The following is a 22348-nucleotide window of genomic DNA, read 5'->3' as shown; positions in this document are numbered from 1 at the left end:
ACATTCTTTTCACCTCTAGGACGTTCCTAACAAACTCCTTCAAGATAACTCCTACTCCATTTCTCTTCTTGTCAGTGCCATAATAGTACAACTTAAAGCCTGCTCCTAAGCTTCTTGCCTTACTACCTTTCCACCTGGTCTCCTGGACACACAGTATATCCACCTTCCTTCTCTGCATCATGTCGATGCAACCATGTTGGTTTTCTCTTCCAACTAGCCACAAATAATTACTTCTGTTGCATTTGACCCAGTAATTGTAGTTTAACTGGGCCCTGAATAAAGTATTCAAAAGCAAACAGTCACAGTTGAAAACATTTAAATGAATGTGCAAATAAAAGGTAATGTTACAAATATATCAGTGGTATTTGCTTGATATGCAGACACCAGCACACACTTCCTGCTTTGGCAAGGCTCAGCGGGATACTGAATGGTTTATTTGCACAATTTGATCTTTTAATTATGTACAGAATCTTAGAATAGCCACAAAAATGCAAAAGATGTAAAGCAATGAGACATGTTTTTGAGGGCTACTCTCCATGAATGATGCAAATCGATAAAATCCTTTCCTATGTGTGTTTCAGAGATGATTATTGTACTTATCTTAAGTCTTGGCTCCCAACCCAAAGATCTTGGTGTGTCATTTGAATGTGGTTTTAAAAGAGCGGAAGTTTTATTTTTGCTGTAAGGTCATATGAACAAGGGTTTTTCTTGCTGCCAGCTTAAAAGTGAGCATCAAGACATCCCAAGAGTGGCAGCTCACACAAAACCCCTTGTGGCCCAACCTTTACAACTCTGCATCTCATCCGCTTAATTATTTCTCTCCCTATTGGCCCCCTTGGTTGTCTCTGCAAAACTTGTGTACACACTAATTGCTCCCTTTTAATAACTTGCACCTCAGCCGTGAAGAAAACATGACTGAAGAAGCCAACATAACGTCATGTAACCCCCTCATTCCAACTAATAATCCCCCTCTCAGGACAGAGGCTTTGACAGGAAGTCATTGTTGTTTTCAAAGTAGGTTAATTGTTTTAATAACTATGGTTTTGTTGAAAATGCAAATCTACTTTCCATATGTATACACATATAGCCTGTCACTTTATATTAATGGAAGAAGACTTGCTTGGGGATTGCAAACGAAAAGTGTTTTGTCTAATCTGCCCAGGAATGTTTGGATACTCTCGTGGCTTTCGAATGATATAATGATTCATGGCAATTCGAAAATATGTTTTTGAGGTAGACTGCTTTTTCCTTTCTCACAGAAACACATGCATCTGGCAGTGCAAATGCAAGTGACGACACCCAATGATATTTATACATTTATAGGCAACCAAAAGTGACATTGTCCTGCAAATAAAAGGTCATGGGAGCTGAATGGTGGTTTGAAAGTCACAGTCATTGGAGGCAAATGTTACTGATGTAGTTGATGGGGTGATAAAATGGAAAGTTACAGTTGCGAAATTGAAAACTGACCCTCGGTCCCATATCCTTTAAGTCCTTTAGGGCTCTCTGTTATGGTACTTTGCTAAAACGGGATGGTCCGATGCCTGGGACATGCACAGTAATGTCAATTAGTCAATTGGCACGGACTCGTCAATACAACTAAAACACCACGGTCATCACTTCCGTTCCTTGACAACGTGACCATTTATTTTACTGATCTGTTGTTTTACGATAAGGTGGAAAGCACCGCTCATACGTGCAAGAATCTAGAACTGTCGTTGCGTCTCCCGACGGACCCGGCTGGCTATGATCTCCGCATCCCCGGGCTCCGCTCGCCGCTTTATTTTGAAAACCCCACCGGAAGTGGCGGCTATGCCCGGTGGGTAGCGGGCGCTTGACTCTCCTCTCCCCTCCGTTCTTTGATCACTTGCCGTGGAAGGACGTGTTGATGCGCCGCCGCGGTTCCTCTTCTGCGGAGCAGAGACGGGTCGCCACGCCTTTCTGGGACGGACTTTCTCACGGCTTTATGTCGGCGTTCGCCGGTGGTCAACCTGTCCACGGTCGCGGGATTTAACAGGGCAATTATTGACAGTCAGCGCGACTTCAGCGCTGAATCATCTTCGCTGGGAATATTCTGGAGCCGTGGGTTTCGTTTTATTTAAAGCCGGAGACACGCCAGGGTGCGTGGAAGATGGGGATCACGGCGTAGTGCTGGTAAGTCGCCCTCCAAACGCGCCCACGCCTTCACCTGCCTCGCGTGGTTAAAAAAAAAAAAACGGAATGCTCGCGGCGCACCCCACAGCCGGCGCGTGCGCGTGCCTGCCTGTGCGCGTCCGCGCGAGAGATCACGGTGTTCTGCGATGGACGCACGTCCGCGCGCGCGTCGCGTCCGTTTACACCGTGACAAAAGCGTCACGCGTTACGAGGAGCGGCGGTGACGTCATATCTCACGCTCGCGCGTGCGAGCGTGCGCTGTTGCGTCACTCTTACTACGACGGCCGCAGCGCGGGTCGCACACGGGGGGCGTGTGCGCCTGCGCGTGCTTGGCAGCAACGTGGAAAAACCGCCGCGACAGGTGACGTCGGGCTGCAGAAGAAACACACACAGAAAGCAGAACCGGTGTGAATTTACACACACCGAAAACATATCTGGAGATAGAAAGTCAGCAATCAGTAATGAATTTACATACAACTACACACACTTTTTTTTTTAAATTTCTGGCACTTATCCCGGTGCGTGGGAGTAGCTGTGTTTAAATCCAGTGCTGCTTGCTGTCTTTCCATCTCATGTTCTGCATTCTGTGTGTGTGTGTGTGTGTTTCTTTCTGGGTGACCAGAGGGAACGTGTGTGGCAATGTTGATATTTTACCCTCTTTTTATTCCTGCATCTACCGCTTCAAAAGCAGCCCATTTTTTCCAGCTTGTGTGGCAGCTTGCGCAGCTTGCAAGGACAAACCCGAGAGATTTGCCGTGGTCCCCTGCAGCTTACTGCAAGGTGCATGAACTCGGAGGCCGGCTTTGTCAGAAAACCAGTTGGGTAGGAAGAAACTCCAGACAGGTTCTCTTGGTACTACTAGTAAAGCTACTTGGGTGACCTCAGGCCCCGAGCTTCCTCCCAGCCTGGCTGCAAATATCTGGCTCCCTCATCTCTAAGCGTTCAACTGCACGGAGCTTACGCAGCTTCTTTCATCTTCTAAAACACACACTGTTTTTTTTTTAAACCCCATCCTTTTGTTTTGGTTGTAATCATTGAAAGTGTGTTTTCTTAAAATCACTGAGTGTATATTTGTGTGTGTGTATGGTGGTTGGGGTTGCAGCTGTTCCTTGTTTTCTGAATGGGTTTCCTTTATGAGTTAAAGTCATTTTCTCAACACTCTTATGCATCATCCACTCAACAAAAATGACTCATAACTATCCCGTGGAATGGTTTGGAGATAAAAATGACAACTTAGCTTGAAGTGCTGTGCAGACGTGATTCACCAGAGCAGAAGTTTGTCTGCAGGTACACACACACATACACACTCCCTCCAATTCACATAGAGAATTACAGGTGTGCTCTTAATGAGGCTACTTTTCAGAGAGCGAGGTCGTCATTTTGTGTGTCTGGGTTTTCAGAGGTCTTGAGCCTCATTGTTGTAATGACAGCTTTATCACCACACTAGTTTTTACGGCTGTGCGTGTGTGTGTGTGTGTGAGGAAACATGTTCGTGTTTTGTCTGTGTAGGCACGGTTTCACCTGTGGGGGTCCACATGCTTGCGGTTGCGCAGCACGTGAAACAGAAATGAGCACTTCTAGGGAAGTTGTTGAAATCCACAATTGTTTTTTTTGCTATTTAAATAGTCTTTCACTTGTCAAATGGATGCTGAAAGTGTCTGAAAATTGGCTTTGCGGCACAATTGTGTCAATTGATGCTTGAGTATCTCTTCGAATATATCAATGAGGAAGTGCAACTTCCTCTTCCACCTCTTTTTCAACTCTTGTGGGCAGGATATTTACATCAAAATAGCATAATGAAACTGAAGTGACATTGATGGAATCTTGTTTAGTTTAAAATCACTGCGGAAAAGATGTATAGATGTATGTGATTTAAAAACAGAAGGCAGCTTTTGTAGATTTTTATTTCAACTCAAAGATGCTGCCACTGTTCTTATTATATGGTGACATTCCACATTTTAGAAAGTTCTTGGAGAATGTTTATCAAGCGCATTTTATTCATATGGCACCAAATCACAAAGACAATTCACACATTTATGCATGAAATGCTTTACAGAAACCCATTATTCCCCCTCGAGCATGGAGAGGAAACACTACTTTTCACTGGCAGAAACGTTTGACATCTCAATATTGGTGCACCAGGAGCAGTGACACGAACAGTTCCATGGTTCTAGTTGACTTGATACAACCATAGCCTTGATATTGATAAAAGAAATAACAAAGGGGGACACCTGGCAAGGCTGCCGAGGTCGCCTGAGCCAAGTCCCCAGGGAACCTGCAGCACAAGAGAGCCCGGGGACTTGTGAGAAGATCCGAGTTTACTATCATGCACTAGTGAAGAGACAGAATAGCAAGATTGAAGGAACGAGTCATCATGGAATAGCCCTCAGCAGAGTAAGCCCCCTGGCAGCATAGCTAGGGGCTAGCTTAGCATTAATAAAGAATGCCAATGTTCACAGGTACCCAAACATGTACTCTTTCTTTGGTGCAGGGACAGACTACAGTATCTTTACGGCCTTTGTGCTTGAAAGACCCCAAAGTGCAGACCCTTTTGCTCCACTGTAGGCCGAGGCAAACACGCTTCTTCCCCCTGCGGAATCAGTCTGCCACAGCCTGCTGCTCTGCCACCAGAGCAAAAGGCCAAGATGGAGAGAGATGGTGGGATTTTGATGGGTTCAAAAGAGAGGAGAGGGGGAGTCGCCGTGGGAACTCAACAAGCATCTAATTACCTCCCAACAGGAGTCTGGACTCCATGGAAACGCTCGGTGCTCTCCAGAGCTGGCCAGAGCTCCCTCCAAACGAGCGCATGGATTATGTGTCTTTATGGATTGGTGGTCAGAGAATTTAAGATGATGAGATCCATTCGGTCTGGTCTGGTCTTTAAACCTTGGGGATTGGGGTAAATTAGGCAGGTAGGAGATGATCTGATGAGGATCGCCATGAAATGCTGGTGTACAGTTGTATTTATCTGGCAAGGTGTCAGTTATGTGGCCTGTGTATTTAAACTATTGGAGAATTGAATAAATGTTCTGCTTTTTGGCCATTATCTTGTGACCTCTTTTATCATTTCTTGCTGTTTTTTTTCCCGCATTAAGGCAATTGCTTGGTTTGATGATATTTTGTTTATATTTACATACTTATTTCTCTGTTAAAGAGCAACAGGGGCTGAAACTGCACCAAAGTTGATAGCATCCTGTATTTTAACCAACAATTGAAAAAAGTACCGTATTCCTCTGTGTCTGTTGGTTACTTGTCCATCTGTTGCCATGATTTTGCACCAAAATATCCAACCAGTTTTTACTCAACTACGTTGGAGAGGTGTAGTGTGATCCTTGGAGGTCTCCTGAGGGCTTGGGGGCCGATCAGAACGGCGTGTAATTTGCCTTGCCTTGATGGAGGTTTGCGTCCTCTTGCCGTAGATGTTGTTTCCAGGTGGAGGCTCTGGAATGACATGTAAACTACTAACAGCAGAAACCCAAAATCCACTATATAATGGTCCTATTTGAGAAAGAACAATAATTAATTCTAGTTGTGTTTACTACACTCCACAATGATATCGATGAGAAAAGCCCAGTTTAGCATCAGACTAATGCTGGTGTACAAACAGAAGTCATGCATGTGCATAGATGCCAGAAAGCACTGCAATCAAACAAATGTTCTACAAATATATCATAATGGTGACCCATTTTACCATGGTACATCATGATGAGCGACGGCTTTTCCTTTTTTTTTTTTTTAATCATTTCAAAGAACACATAAATCACGCACAAACCGGATCCTGTGGTCCCCAGCACCAATTAGTGTGGTTTGACATCATCTATCAATGACACACTGCATGTCTGCTGCACATACCCGCTGTAATGAGCAGATGTACTTTGGCAGGAGACGAGACAACCATGATGGAATTAGTAATGTCTGATTATTAGATTTACATCTGTTATCGTCTCGCTCATTTGGGCACGTGACGATTGTGCCTGTTTGACAGTGATTAAAGCTCCCTGGGTATGTAGTGGAAAAGGCGTTTACAAAGTGCTTAAAGGTCTATTTAGGTAGCCATGCATGGACTTGTTTCGTTCAGCTTGCCTGTCTGGATGCTCACAATAATGCTGCTTTGTTTTTGTCGTTCCCGCGTCCTTCCGTTCACTTGGCGAGCGAGTAATTCCTCATAAATGGCACTTGAGGGAGAACGATGTCTGCATACAACGGAGACACTATCACGCCTGCTACATTTCCCTCAAAGGTGCGTTGCATCTAGGGTGGTTGTAACCTGGAATATTTGAATAATACATGATTGTCTTTACACATTTTGAATGGACGATTCGCAACACTCTAGTATCGGACACTTGTCCTTTTTAAGAGTTAACCTTGGATCACCTCCAATGCCAAGACCCATCACATCTGTAAGACTTGGAGTCGATAAAACTCGTCACTTTCAAGCGCCATGTATAAATAGTGTGAGGTTAGAACACTTCTTCAAGAATATAAATTCATGTAAAAGTGGGGTTAGTGAATAATTGTGCTCTTGCCCTTTTTTTTCTAAATGGCAAAGAAATTTCCAATGGCTAGCTGTGTGTAATCTGCGGAACCTATTTCCAGTAAATGTATATTTAATTAATAATGTTATGTAATTGTGTTTGAGATAGATTTGGGGGATCACTCTGGTTTAAAAAAATTCCATTCAACCAAACCATAGAACCACTGAAGAAACACAGGCACTTTCCTAGCCATACTCTGTAGATACTTGTCACCTTTTGCACCGTGGACCATAAAGTTTGCTTTAATGTAACAGTTATTTGTTGCTCCAAACTATTTTACAAGACTACATCCTCTGTAGTTAACAATAACAATAAGACTAATAAGACTGTGTGTTTTGATCAAATATGGCTGCAGGGTCATGGTGACAACCGTATGAGAGGTTAATCTTGACCGAAGCAATGTTGAGAGTCTACTTTCATTAGTCAGATGAAGAAAGATAATTCCAGTTCTGTATCAACCTCTGCTTTGATGAAGTTTTCCCAAGAGGCATTTTATTTTCTCATATCTAATGCATAATTGGTGGCGAGTGAAGGTCTGATAAAGCTGATGGCAATTATAATAAGATGAACGCCGCCTGTCGTTTATTATTGGTAATGAATTATCATCCACATAGAATTACCAGGGTAATCAAGGATGACGATCTCCCTGCCTCCTACCAATGTAGGTGTCATCATTATTGTTTTCACTGGTTTACAGTTAGCCCGGTCAAAATTATGATGTAATCCGAGAGTTTTCTGAATAAGTCAGGCTTGTAGTGTGGCTCCTCCTGTCCAGAAGCGTTGTTGGGCAAGACAATGATCCCCGAATTTGCCCCCATGGCCTGGTTAGCGCCCTGCATGGCAGCTCTGCCGCCGTCGGTGTGAGAGTGTACATGTGAATGCAATCTCGGGGGAAAGCGGCAAGGTGTGAAGGTGCTACATGAGTTAAGCCATTTGCAGTTTACACTGGAGAAGTGTCAGTGATAGTTTGTTATATTCCCTCCTCGGCATAGGTAAACAGAGACAAATTGATATTAAATTGTGCGGCTTTGGTTTATCTACAAGACGCAAGACATCTGGTTGTATTCACAGTCAAGGAGTTCGCTTGAACTTATTTCCACGAGTGCTCTGTCAGTGCTCCTCCAAACCAAACAAATGAGCACATCCTCATACATATGCGCATGCAGAAAGAGAAATAAGCAAAAAAAAAAACCTGCAGAGATACAAATGTGTCCAAACTCGCTCAGGAATGAGGGTGGCTGCTTATAAAAAAGGGTGTGCTCACAGAGGAGAAATCCCAGTGGGTATTGAATTTGGTTTGATGGAGCTGGTGGGTGTGGAACAGGTGCCATGATGTCAGTGTAACCCCCACCCAGACACTACAGGGGAATGCCAATAAAGGGAATTAGGGAGTGTGTTCCTCTTAGACTCATCCCGGAGAGAGGGGCTGGGGGGTGGGAATGCCTCTGCTGTAATTCAATCCAGCGTTTCGCTCGATACGTCGGTGCGAGTGCGCCTGACTGTGTATTTTCAAGACACAATGAACTGATTTGTGTTCAGCTCCTTCACAAACAGCTGCACACACCATTGACAAATAAAGGAGCTTGCAGAGTCGTGCACTTGTTTTGGTACCTTGAAATTTGGTCCAACACCAGCGCACCTTTGAGCGCCTGTAGATAACGGGGATGATGGAAGGAGCAGAAGGCCAAAAAACCTCCTGTGCCAGCAGCTCCCAGTTGGCGAGGAGGCCGCTGAAAGGCCATCTGCACAGGCATCTTGACTGGACACATTTGAATGCCGGCTGTGGAGAGCGAGATAAAAGAAGAGAAGGGAATTGAGGGGGACGTCCAAAAGGAGGAGAGGGAGCGAGGCAAAAGTCGAAATGACAAAGAATTGCTAACTTGTATTGAACCCCTTCCATCTCCTGAATGGGCCGGATTTCTCTGGCCGCCCCATTTTGGCTTTCAAAGAACACTGTGGAATATTTAGGCCAGAGCAGCAATTCACCAAGGCCCTGTAAAACAGTGTCACGACCAAAAATACACAAGGATGTTCTTTTTCGGAGCAAACACTCAGAGGAAGTGTCGGAGCCGAAGTGTGTTAACGGAACGAACATGTGAATCCTAAATTAGACGGGAAGTGTTTTGGTTTATAAATTAGGTGGCGCAGAAGGAGATCTACTCGTGGCACATGGTGATTTCAACATTCAGTCACCCACTCACGTCTCTCCACGGCCCTTTGCTATCTTGCTCGGATAACGGATTACGTTTTTTAGTTTTATCTGCCTTTTATCTGTGACCTCTTAAATCGGGAAACAAAATCTCGCCACCTCTAACAATACACCCCTTCTCCTCCAACGACAGCATGACGACAACAACACTTCTTCTTCTGCTCCTTTGGGCTTTTCCCTTCAGGGGTCTCCACAGCGAATCATCCCTCTCCATCTAACCCTATTCTCTGTATCCTGGGGGGGGGGGGGGGGGTGGAGGTGTCTGCATGGGTTTTCCCTGCACACTCCAGCTTCCAACCACAGACCAAAAACATGCAAATGAAGGGGGTGACATCGACATTGCCCCTTTTGCGGTAACATTTGGCAATATTACCAAAACAATAACCCCGTCAGGAAAAAATTACTCCAACATTATCACACTTGTTCCCACAGAACAGAACAATGTCGCCTTGTGGGAATTAATAGGACTTTCTTACAATTTGCAGTGGCATCTGTTTTATTGGAGAGCTGCTCCAACTTTTCAAGTTTCGCTTTAACGTGGACATCAGTTTTGTTTTTGACATCTCCCCTGGTCAAGGGACAGACCGATGGGTCGCTTGCGTCATCTCATATGTCAATCTGCACTTGCTTCTTAAAAAGGTCAATCGGTCAGCCAATGGGAAAAAGTATCGGGATTGAGGAAGATTGAGGTTTTTTATTTGCTTGTATTTTTGTTTTTTTTTATTCGTCCAATTGATATGTGCTGGAGGTTTTCAGAATATAACTTTTTTTAAAATCCATTCATTTTTTTTAGATAGCTATTAAAAATAACAAGAACTAAATCTTCAGTTCTGGGAAGTTCTTAGTTCTTAGAATAGGTCTGATCAGAAGACAGGCCATATATAGTACGATACAGGCAAATATCAAGTTGAAATTGAGCAAGGTGTCATGAAATGTAAGGAATTTACTGAAGAGGACATCAGAAGTTCACCTTCAACCTCTGACTCCACTTGGCAAGTTGTGTTTGATTAAATGTCATCACCATTCCTCAGAGTTCACTCATAAAAACACACGTATGTAGGTATGACTAATTCCACCAGTCGTGAAACTGGTTTTACCAAGGCTGAGATATTGTTACCAGAAAACAAAGATGAACAAAGTTTTGAAACTGCCTGACAGCTTGATGCTTCTGCTTTATCTTATTGTTTTAAGCAGCACTGTTCACCTCCAGTTCATTCCACACATTCCCGCTCAAACACACACACACACACACACACACACACACACACACACACACACACACCTACGCAGGCAGAGGTTCTGATAAAGATTATGTGTCTCCAGACAGCGTTGTTCTATTAATCATCATCGAACAATGTAGGCAGATCCCCCGATGGCAACGATAACAACCTGACAGAAGCACAGCACAAAGGCAAGAACACACACACGCACACACACACGCATGAGCTAGCTGGGTAGACCCTGAACAATGACAAACTTCCAGTCTAGACAGAGTGCAAGGCTGTCATGCCTGATTTTGAAAGGGGGAGGGCTAGAACACACACCACAAAACCCACCTGTTCTTACCTGTGTTTCCTTCGTACAAAGACAACAACAAAAAAAAAAAATAAAACACTATCAGGGGTAAAGGAAAAACAAAGACAAATTTATGTATTAAGATAAACTTTATTGATCCCCATAGGAGAAATTTTTTTGTCACAGCAGTGTAACAGTTATAGTGTCAATAAATATGAATACAAATATAAATAGAGAGGCAATTAGAAAATAGCAAAAGACATCCACAAATAAATAGACAGCAGAGAGAACCACAACAACATCAATGATAAGCATGGACAACAGAAGGGAGGGGGAAAAAAGAAAGTAAAGGTGAAAATAGACCATCAAAACGACAACATAAACAGAGTGACATTAGCAATGACAAAAATAAAATAAATAAACAAAAATAAGCAGGAATGCAAATGGTCAAGGAAGATGGTCATGGTTCAGTCCCACCACCGAGCTGGCTTTCCTCACTACCACCTCCTTGGTCTTGGAGATGTTGTGTAGGGAGTGGTTCTGGTTGCTCCACTCAACAAAAACTAGTACGAGATATTGATCTGTATGAGATATTTAATTATCGCACTGATTTTAAATATGTTTCGTTTTCCTAGACTCTTACCACACATGAAGACTTAAATCGTAAATGAAAGTAAATCATTGGAATTAATACAACCCACAATACACATTTTGACATCAAAGACCGTAACTGAGGGAGATTATGGAATTTAGATTTTTTCATATACAGTTGTGAAGAGGCAGCTATTAAGCAAAATACAATTCTCCAATTCTGCTGAACACCGTAATGTGCTCTATCGCTCAAAATCTCATGACTATTTTTAATCGTAGCCTGATCCTGAAGTGGCTCACCCTACAGACTGGCCTGCTGTCATCAAATTTTAGGACAGTTTGTAGGAGCAGAAAAAGGTTTCTGTGCACATACAAATCAAATTATAATGGAGCAATTTGTTGGTTTTAGACTTTGGTGCCGAGGATGACTTGTAACGCTAAGCAGACATTGCGCACTTGTATGGTTCATTACAGCAGGCAACCAACAAGTCAAACCTGTCCTGTCGCATATTGTGTGTTTCTTTGAGATTTCTGTCTCAGTTTATGCACCAAGATTTATTTGTAATCCCGTAACTATGGGTGTAGAATTTTTGGAATGCTTGTTCCTTGGCAATGTCTAATTGAATCCAAAAGCCCATAAGCACTAGTGTCGTTGATTGAGGACACGGATGAAAGTTATATTTCTAGGAATTATGAAGTATGCGGTGTTAATATTTAGATGCTTATAGTCCCGTCCAAGAATCAAGACAATCTGTTAGCATTCTCAAACTAACATTTATCATTACAGAAATGAGTTTGGGTCAGGGGTCGGCAGCCCGCGGCTCTTTGACCCCTCTGATGCCACTCCCTTTGGCTTTTGAAGATAATTAACGAGTATTTAATTAAAATGTATTTTATTTGAGTTTGTTCATTTTTAAAATGTCATCTTAAATTTGAAGATTATGGCAATCTTGTGACATAAAAAATGTGTAAACATAAAACATAAAATGTGTTCAAATATTTTTGACGCTCTTAATAAGTGACTGCACGTGCCAGTAAAAGGATGACAGCACACAGAGAGAGGACGGCATTTTTGGATCATTTAAGTTAGTTTTTTTGCATTTTTTTTTTCTCATAAATACAAGAAGGACTCAAATAGACAGTAAGTATTTTGGTTTAAAAGTATCTTCAACCCAGCGTCTTTTTTTTTGGATTTCACAATGTAGAAATGTAAGTTAATTTTCTCTGCAGTTGTTTGTTGATTTAAAAAAAAAATGCACATTTTGTTCATACATAGCATAAAGGCAAAAAAATAATGTTATATGCCATGCAAAAGGGTTGTGTGGTCTCTGTGTTTTCTTTACTGCGGGGAAATGGGTCCCAATGAGGGATAAAGGTTGCCGACCCCTGGTCTGTGTTGTCAAGAAACAGAATAACATGACCCATCCCCCCCACGGCCTTTTTTGTGTCAGTTGTGTTTGTTTCTAGGTGTGCGCCAATGCAGAAATGCACTCTGGGGTGCAGCGACAGCAAGGGGAACAAAAGGCAGACTGAGCAACATGCACACGAAATCCGAAACCCGTGCTGCACTTCCGCATGCCCGCATGCGCTTGACCTTTCACCTCCATTCCTCCCCCTCGGGACCAGAGACACTAATTTATCAAAATGGCTAATCGGCAGGGAGGGAGGGAATGTGAAGGTCACTGGAGGATGAAGGGCGGGGGTTTTCTCAAGGATGTGGCAGAGATGTTTTTTTGCATTTGCATTTGCTATCAGATCTTATGTCTTCACATTCATTCACATTCATAAGTCTGATTTGGCAACAACATAAGGCTTGAGCCAGGAGCATCCTGCAGACCATCTTCTGTCCTGCAGTCAATGCTGTACTGTGTTTCTGTTGCTATGTGAAAAAATCTTCTCCATTTTCATTATTATACAGTACAAATGGATTGGAATAGTAATAACATCCGGAGTAACTTCCAGGTGTCTAACTTTTACCACGTGCATTGTTTTTCTCATTATTTGGCAGGCAGACATACTGTGACAATTGGCAGGGCTAAAATGTATTCTAGGCCGCCTATTTGCATATCGAGTCACCACTAATATTAAAGTACAGTGATAAAATTGAGTATTTGTCATGTCGATGAATGAAGCAATGGTAGATGAGAATAAATGCACGTAGTGGTTCGGCCTACTCTGTCGTACCTCGACTCCACTCTGAAGCCCTTTCCGCTATAACTGCAGTGTCAGTCCATGGAGGAAGCGTGTTCATTTTTTAAAAAGTGTGACCCGAAGCATTCTCAAAGTGAAAGACATACGGGGTGGTGACGGAGGCCACACAGTTGCTCCTGGGCACCAGCGGTCCCTGTGCTGCTGAGGTGACCCACATTTTTGCGGGAGACGGGGGCGGCTGTCGGTAGTATTGTGTTTACCTCAGGGACAGCAGCGGGATATTAGGGCGGCTCAAAAATGATACACCGGGAGGTTGAATGGAGGAATAAGAAGGGAGGGGGAGCTTAACAGCGTGCGGAACGTCAAACCAGTTGTCGCACCAAGTCGGATTGAAAACCAAATCACTCTCCTATTCATCATTCTGTCGATTTCCTGCTGACGTCTATTTTCTTCCTGTTCTTTTTTTTTTCTTTGCGTGCTAGCCAGGAATGCCCCAGACTGTGTGCTCAGGCACCATGTTCACCACTCCCGGTGGCTTCAGCCCCCATCTGGCTTGCGCTGAGCCTGGGGAGGACGAGGAGGCGGCGCAGGAGGGCCAGGGGACCGTGGCTTGCCTGGCCGACGGACCCCCGATCACATCTGCCTCCCTGGAAACTCTGATCCAGAATCTGGTGCCAACCGCTGACTACTACCCCGAGGTAAAATGCAAAAAAATGCACTGAATAACAAACTCCCTCACAGAATCCATTTCAACCATTTTGGTTGTACTGCTGATTAAGATGATTAGCTCAGCTTAGTGAAAAAAAAATACCGAATGGTTTATTGTTTTTATTGACATTGTGGCATTATCTAACCAAATATCTCCAATCTCCTCTGACAGAAAGCCTATGTGTTTACCTTCTTGCTGAGCGCCCGTCTGTTTATCCCTCCTCCTGAGCTGCTGGCCAGGGTGTGTGAGCTGTGCATCAAACAGCAGCAATTGGATCAGAGCCCGCTCGATATGGTCAGCACTGTGCCACGCACACAAACGCAGCATCGCATGATTTGAACAGATATGCACGATTTAAAAAACACACGAGTGGCCGACTGTTTTCTGGACAGGCAGTGTGAAACCTCTATCACATCTCCGACAACAGGCAAAAGTACGCAAGTTTGGCCCCAAGATTCTGCAGCTTCTGACCGAGTGGACAGAGACGTTCCCATCCGACTTCAGGGACGAGAAGATGGTCGGACTCCTGAAGGACATCATCCACAGGATAGCGCCATGCGATGAGGTACAGCCACCTCTGCGGAAGAAAAGAAAATAAACTCTGGAGTTGGGTTGGTTAAAGCACGCGAGGGGGGCTGATGGGGACTTGAATTTAATTATCACTACCAACAGGTGCCGGTGGTTGGTAACGAAAGCGCCATGTTACACAATCACGCATTATGGGGAAGGAAAACCAGATAAGAGAGGAAGGAAGGATGTTAGCGGAATGGTTCTCTCTGCACCCTCAAGGGGAAAATAGAAGGTTAGTGATGGATGTAGGACATCGGGGGGGGGGGGTGGGTGCAGGGGTGCAGAGAGCAGAGTTAGAGGGATAGGTGGAGGAGGGCAATCGAAGCAGGCAGGGTAGAGGGTAAAGAGGGATGGAGGGAGGTGAAGGGTTGACCGAAAGAGGGGACAGGCTGGAAGGGGGGGCTGTGCTGCTATTTACTGTGTGTGTGTGTGTGTGTGTGCGAAGCTCTGGTTGCCCCTGCAACCATTCATTTTGAAGAAACACATTTACAGCTGTTTTAGCGAAAGGGGAAAAAAACATCCTCTAAGACGCTGACGCTGCCGATGGACTGCTCATGAAATGAGATAATGTCATATTAAATTGTCTTTCTGTGTAAAGTAAGATAAAATAAACTTTTGTTCTTGTTGGTCTCATCCCATTTGTATCCTGCTTATTTCCGTTTATTTTTGTCATTGCTATTGTCACTCTGTTTATGTTCTTATCCTTTGTTTGGTTGTGTTTTTTCCATTCTGCTGTCCATTCTTATCCTTGATGTTCTTCCTCTCTCTGCTCTCAATTTATTTGTGGGTGTCTTTCGCTATTTTCTATTTGTCTCTATTTATTTTTATTTCCATACTCATATTTATTGATCTGTTATGTTGCTGTGGCAAAAGAATTTTCCTCTATGGGGATCAATAAAGTTTATCTCATCTTAAAACAAGAGATTATTGAGGGGTTTGCGGGTGATGCTTTGCAGAAGGGTCCCTCAACAGCTCCTCATCTCGTCTCCGCAGGCATACTGGAAAACCTTGAACCAGGTGCTGCAGAAGCTCAGCCAGAGGTTGGCTCTGATGAGTCAGGGGGAGGAGAGCATTGTCAAAGTCTCCCTCAACGCCTCCTCCATCTCCGACAAGCTGGTCGCCTTCAAGACCAAGCCCCCGCCCATCCAGAAGGACATGCTCTCCATCTGCAACGACCCGTACACACTGGCGCAGCAGCTTACCCACGTGGAGCTGGTAAGGAGGGACGGGAGGGGAGTTCAACAGAGGTCAGAGCAGGAGATGATAACAAGGATGGACAAGTGGAAGTGGAAAGAAGGATGTTGTGAGTAGGAGTGTTTGAAAGAATAACCCTAGCCTGCACTGGTTTTGAAATTTTCGATAAACCATGAATGGCCAAAGTGCCATAATGGAGATCTGTCTCGAGCCGAAGGATATGAACGTACAATGGTGGAAATGGAAGGTTCGAGGCGAGCAACAAACCAAGCAATTATCACTGCAGTGTGAAATGTGTGAGGACAAAGGAAGGCTGAGATGTGAAACCAAAGCATCACAATTCATCCATTTCAATAATCCAAGGAGACTTTTATCATTACTTTTAAGCTTTGCCCTGCCCCCTAAAATCATCTTAAATCTGTACATTCAGCAGATTAACAAAGGGAATAACGCAATCAAACGTTCACAGTCAAAAGGGTTAGCCATGTCCCTCAAATCACATGTGTGGTGCCTCCAGTCTGTCTGTGTGTGTGTGTGTGTTGATGTGGGCATGTGTAACCGGGGGATGGTCGTGTTTGTGTGTGACTGTCTGCCTGAGTAAGCTCGAACCCTGAATGATGACATCACCCCTGAAGTCAGTAATGGGCCTGGGGCTTCAAACAAAGGGGACTTATCCACTGTGTATATATTTGACCTGACAGATAGACAAACACACACACACACACACAAACACAATGGGAGCGAGACAGACAGACGTGCTGTGTGCACACATAAAGGCGTCTGGTTTAGGTTATAGTGACATCCTGATATTGATCAAAAACAGGTCAGCAATTGTGGAAATCTAGCAAAACCAATAAGGGATACAAATAAGTCCATAGTGAGAGCTACTGAAAGCCCCTGCGTGAGCTTAAAAGACAGAATTATGGAATAGATAATGCTGTTTAAAAAGCCCCTTATAGCATTTATGAGACTCTTATAGCAAAGCAAAGATGGATGAGCTATTTGTTACATAATTTAATAATGAATGCATTTATTGCAGAAAAAAATGTTTTCTATGTTGCAGTCCTAAGCACCCTCTTGGTGGTCATAATTCTAATAATACACAATCCAATCATCTTAAAAATCCCTTTTAAGATTAAAAAGGGAAGATTAGGTGAGTATCATGGTCATTTGAACACCACAGGTTATTGATAGTAAGTGTGATTAAGACAAAATAGCAACCGCTGTCACCAAAGTATGTGCAATGTGTTAACATGCTGTGGCTAACAAGATGGCGCCACAAATTGCGGCGGTTCTGTTGAGTCACTTCCAGTTTGCAACGTAGAAGTCATCTTTGAATAGAAACAAACGTCTCCCAAAGTCTCACTTCGAAGAAATATAATTCCAATGGGCCAATGACTTGTTACTCACTGTTATTGATTGCCTTCCATTACTGAAGTGAAAGAATTGTTAATGGAACCCTCGTCATTGATGTGTGTGTGTGTGTGTGGGGGTGCGTGTGTGTTTCAGGAACACTTGAGTCATATCGGGCCGGAGGAATTCGTCCAAGCCTTTGTTCAGAAAGACCCACTTGATGGAACGCAGGTGTTTTTATTTATATTAATACCCTCCAAAGCAATATCATATTCAACAGTTGTACTTTGTGCAATATAAACAACTTTTAAATTTTTAAGCCCTGCTTTTTCACTGTTTCTTCTTGTATTCTATTGCTGTCTCTGTCACTTATCCCTCAACAATGCCTGTGCTGTTCTTGTCATTTATCAGTCTGTAGACAGGAAGCCAATTAGTATTAGAGGAATTTCCTGTGGTACTGTTTCTTATGCATGTGTGTGTGTGTGTGTGTGTGTGTGTGATGAGCAGCCATGCTTCAGTGATCAGAAGAAGAAAACGTCCAACCTGGAGGCGTACGTCAGATGGTTTAACAGGTTGTGTTACCTGGTGGCGACTGAGATCTGCATGGTAAGCGGAAAAAGTTTGGGTTGATCCTTAACCACCATGAATGAAGTACACATATTTTATTCTAATTTCATCTCATTTCAATGTTTATTACTAACAATGCTGGGGAGATACAGGGTTGAACTGTAACAATGGAGTGGAAATAAATCATAATAAATAACATTTTGTGGGGGGGGGGGGGGGGTCTGCAGATCCGTATGTTTACAGCAACCTCCTTTTCTATTCTATTTTTCTTTTTGTTTTTAACCGGAGCATTTGTTGCTGTGAAAATCAGACACATTACGTTCCACTGCCCCCTGGTGGTTCTTTACTGAAATAGTGTTATTTCAGTAAAGTAAGTGAGAGTGAGTTGTTTTCTTTTAAATCATTGTGGGGTGTGTAATTACCTTGTCCCCCTGCATTTCAGCCCGCAAAGAAAAAGCAGAGGGCACAAGTGATTGAGTTTTTCATCGATGTGGCTAGGGAGTGCTTCAACATTGGAAACTTCAACTCCCTTATGGCCATCATCTGTGAGTGTCTTGTGTTTTTACGCCTGAAGATTGGATAGGTGCTTGGCGCTGTGTTAATAGTTGACACAAACCCATTTCTCTAGCTGGAATGAACATGAGCCCCGTGTCCCGGCTGAAGAAAACCTGGGGCAAAGCCAAGACGGCCAAGTTTTTCATTCTGGAGGTGAGGACAAGCTGTCCACTTGCACCTGCCGGCAGACCGGTGCGACACGGCGAACACCCCGCTAACGGTTTTGTTGTTCACACTTGCAGCATCAGATGGATCCTACTGGAAACTTTTACAACTACAGAACCGCTCTGAAGGGTGCCGCCCACCGCTCCCAGACAGCCAACAGCAATAGAGAAAGGGTGAGACTTGAGAGTCAGCCATTCTCCGATGGCGCGGTTCGCTTCATCTTTCTTCACGAGCACCTTTTCTTTATAGATCGTGATTCCCTTCTTCAGCCTGCTGATCAAAGATATTTACTTTCTGAATGAAGGCTGTGCCAATCGGCTGCCCAACGGCCATGTGAACTTTGAGGTGAGACGCGCCCACTTCTCTTTATGTCCTCCTTTCTCTTTAATATCTGAACATCTGGTGGTTTCTGATCGTCTTATCGCTCCTGTTTTTTGTTTTTTTTTGAATAGGCTTTGGTTTCTTCGGTATCAACAGTCAAAACATATTGAGCATTGTTTTGAGTTTTTTTTCCGGGCCTTTTTCAAGGATTAATTTTTTGACTGAGAATGTAAGAACTTGTAATTTGGGACTCAAAGTAACTTGAAAAGGTGAATCTTTGAAGCTTTTCATGGAGACTAATGTGTTTTTTGCCCCATGACCCTGAGTATAGAATAAGCGGCAGAGGATGGATGGATGGAATAAATTATGTTTTATTTTAATTTTACTTATCAGTATTAAGTGGTTTAGTCCGTCCAAAAATGTTTATAGTTTAAATAAGGATTTATTTTTTTACAGTTCAGGCAAATTGATACACTAAGATTCTGTGACGGACTAAAGTCGATAAAGTTATTTTCAGTTGCAAGTTGATCTATTATTTGTAGTGAATGGCTCGTTAATGAAGCTATGAAACCCCCCAAAACTGTATTTATTTATTTAGATGCAAAATTATTGTAATTGCCTAATATAAAGTTTAATGGTTGTACTCAGATTAGATATTGTGAACTGACGCAAGTTTTTATTATGTGGGCCCCTTGCGTCTCTAACTGGTCCACGGAAACATTTTCATCCATAAAACTGGTCCCTATGCCAAGGAAGGTGGAGACCCCTGGTATTAAGGCATACAATTCACACGTCTGAGCAATTACAGTAGAACACTGAGTCCTCACGCAGAAAGGCCACCAGTCAGAATTGAACCACGAACCCCAAAAACACCCGTTTTTTTTTTTGTTTTTTTTTATTTATCTATTTTAGAAATTCGTGGAGCTCGCCAGGCAAGTTGGGGAGTTCATGACATGGAAGCAGGTGGAGTGTCCGTTTGAGGAGGATCAGGCCATCCTACACTACCTCCACACCGCCCCCATCTTCAGTGAGGATGGTGAGCAACTTCTACTGCTTCACAAATTCCACCTATAGTATCAGTATCATCTATATCAGGGGTGTCAAACTAATTTTCACCGAGGGCCACATCAGCATAATGGTCGCCCTCAAAGGGCCACATGAAATGGAAACAGTATAAATGTGACTACTCCTTGATGTTAAATAACTCTGGATTTATTACTCATTCAAATCCAAAATGTTACATAAGCATTTGTATAGACTCTATGCAAATGCATATGTAACAGTTTTGCTTTTAATTAGTTTAATTGTTGTTTTTCTGGAAGGCCAGAAAAAGTGTTTTTTTTCTCCTTGAAGCACAAACATGTATCTTTCTTGAAACAGCGTCCATCTGCATCAACTTTTCTCTTCCCGGACATATACGGATCATTTATTTTTCTCAATTCCACTTGTTGAAATTGGCATTGATGTGGCTACATGTGATCTAATGGCGGGATGCCGTCACTTCGCGGTTTTGCATGATTGGCATGAGTTGTGGGAAATGTAGTTTATGGTCAATGCACATGTTTAATTTATTTTAAGACAATTAGACTTTAAAGACATTCTCGCATCTTAAAAGCCACATAAAATGATGTGGCGGGCCACATTTGGCCAGCGGGCCTTGAGTTTGACACGTGATCTATAATGAGCGTATCTCCTATCCATTTCGTCCCCAGGACTTTACCTTGCGTCCTATGAGAGTGAAAGCCCAGAGAACCAGGTAGAGAAGGACAGATGGAAAGCACTCAGGTAAGAAGTGATAGCATGTAAATAACAGACAGGATCCACGATCGACGCAAGTTTTTCAATCAGTTCTTTTCTTTTCTCCCCTTGCAGGTCCAACGTTTTGGGGAAGACATGAGGCACAGATGGCAGCAAGGCAGCGCACGTTCATATTGCACTAAAATGAACTGAAAGGAACCAAGCTGGTACTTAGGTGTTTTTGTTTTTTTTCTACGAAGAATTGAAGACTAAAAAGGAAAAAAGATTAAAAAAAACAGCTAAAGATGATGAACAGGATTCATCAGGATCAATGTGAAATTTTAAAAACTAATAATATTTAAGAAAAAAAAAAAGAACACGTGACTACATGAAACTGGAGAAGAAAAAATTGTGAAGTTACAATAACTGGAGCAAAACGCCATTGCAGCATATTAAGGTGAGGCGTTGAAGAGGGAAACGTCTGTCTCCTTGATGTGTGTTTACTCTGTGATTATATGTTTACTGCCATAGAGTACAGGGAAAACCACTTTATATGATGAAATTCCTACTGATGCGTTTGTTTTGTTTTTTTGTTTTTTTTTTTGTATTTGCTTCTATCCATTTTACTGATTTATTCCAAAGCCCTTATAGGTACAGGAATTATATAAATACTTTTTTTCTTTACTGGTAGTGTAGTTGTAATGAACCTTACACTGATATGAAGGGCGCTGGCTAGCCCACACAGCAACTGTTACATTTTATATGTCTTCTGAAGGATTACTTGTGTTACCAAGAAGATGAAAAAGAAAAAAAAAAGCCTGGAGCAATTTACCAACTTCACCTCACGTGTACTTTTTAATGTGTTTGCGTGATCAGACGGGGCATTGAGGACCTCTTCACGCATTCACACCTGGTCCAATTGTCCTTGCATGACTGCAAAAACCTCTTCACGGCTCTCTTTCCTTTTTTTTTTTAAATTATTGTATTTAATTTCTTTTGCTGCGCGAGGAATATGAACTGTTAACAAAAAAAAAAAAACGAAACAATGTTTACTTTGAAATGTATTGTGCCACGAGTGCAAGAAAAGAACAGTAATCCAAGAACAGCAACCAAGCAAGTTGTAGATTGTGTACAGGTGACAATTACCCTGTCCCCCTCTTTGGTTCCCCTTCCGATCTTTCTGTTCCTCAGGAAGTTTTTTTTTCCTCTTGACTGACATTCAGTTGTTTAATAGGTTTATTGAGATATCTGTGCTGACAGACGTATTACTTTTACCGAACCTTTTCCTTTTTCCCCGGGGTGAAATGGCATGCTGATAAATTTTTTTTCTTTTATTTATTCTTCTAACGGGAGGGGGAGGGGGTCGGGCGACAGGGAAACTTGTGCCATTTGAATCGCCACTTCTCATGACGGTTCAGGCTATGTGTTCGTTTCGTGGGGTTGTCATGAGCTTTGTTTTGACGGTGTTATTGTCCTCATTCCCAAGAGCGGATGAGGAGAGTTGTGATCATGTGATTATAAGCATTTTAAAGCTAGTCTTATTCAGTTTGCTATAAATGATTGATGTCAGTGTTTTCTTATTAGAAGCACCTCTCTTCTCAATAACACATCGCCGACCATTCACCCCCCCCCCCCCCCCCCGCCCCTCCTTTGTTTCAAATGAACCCTGTAACACATTCCTCGGATAGGTTATAACTATAGAGAGATGAAGATGTGATGTCAAATCTGATATTCAAGGAGGAGACCTGTTTTAATAAAATGTTTGCCTGTGTCGAGCACGTGTTTTCAATGGTTGCCAATGCATAGGTCAATCAGCTTCTCGTGATGTAGTACCGCGTCGCTGAGTACTCCTTAAAACTTGAACGCACACACAGTATTTGCTTGTTTTTCGTTTAGGTTGCATTAAACAAGCCTTTAATAAAAGTACGACATTGTTATTAGACTGCCTCTTCCTCATTTTTTCCATAGTTTCCATAAAATGATAAAGGTATAACTAATCATGTTTTCTTTAGAATGGGGAAA

At 42.8% G+C, this 22348-nt stretch overlaps 1 protein-coding gene across 3 annotated transcripts; it reads left to right on the top strand.

The window, feature by feature from the left end:
* Positions 1–1851: 1851 nt before the first annotated feature.
* Positions 1852–22099, top strand: LOC147228060 (ras-GEF domain-containing family member 1C-like). 3 transcript variants are annotated; one of them, XM_086158472.1, is made up of 14 exons: positions 1852–2154; positions 13642–13853; positions 14036–14158; positions 14292–14429; positions 15428–15649; positions 17138–17212; positions 17489–17587; positions 17991–18093; positions 18177–18256; positions 18346–18441; positions 18518–18613; positions 19502–19625; positions 20302–20374; positions 20462–22099. In XM_086158472.1, the coding sequence occupies exons 2-14, from the start codon at positions 13644–13646 to the stop codon at positions 20484–20486; spliced, it is 1464 nt and encodes a 487-aa protein (XP_086014598.1). In that variant the 5' UTR covers positions 1852–2154; positions 13642–13643; the 3' UTR covers positions 20487–22099. The 3 variants fall into 3 exon arrangements, with proteins under 3 accessions (XP_086014598.1, XP_086014597.1, XP_086014599.1); XM_086158471.1 differs by having other exon boundaries at positions 13638–13853; XM_086158473.1 differs by lacking the exon at positions 1852–2154 and adding an exon at positions 10254–10309 and having other exon boundaries at positions 13638–13853.
* Positions 22100–22348: the final 249 nt, after the last annotated feature.

The sequence above is a fragment of the Fistularia commersonii genome, chromosome 13 (assembly GCF_037954325.1).
Source record: "Fistularia commersonii isolate RoL2024-O1a breed Wild chromosome 13, RoL_Fcom_v1.0, whole genome shotgun sequence".
Taxonomy (NCBI): Eukaryota; Metazoa; Chordata; class Actinopteri; order Syngnathiformes; family Fistulariidae; genus Fistularia; species Fistularia commersonii.
This window is presented reverse-complemented; position numbering and strand designations above follow the sequence as displayed.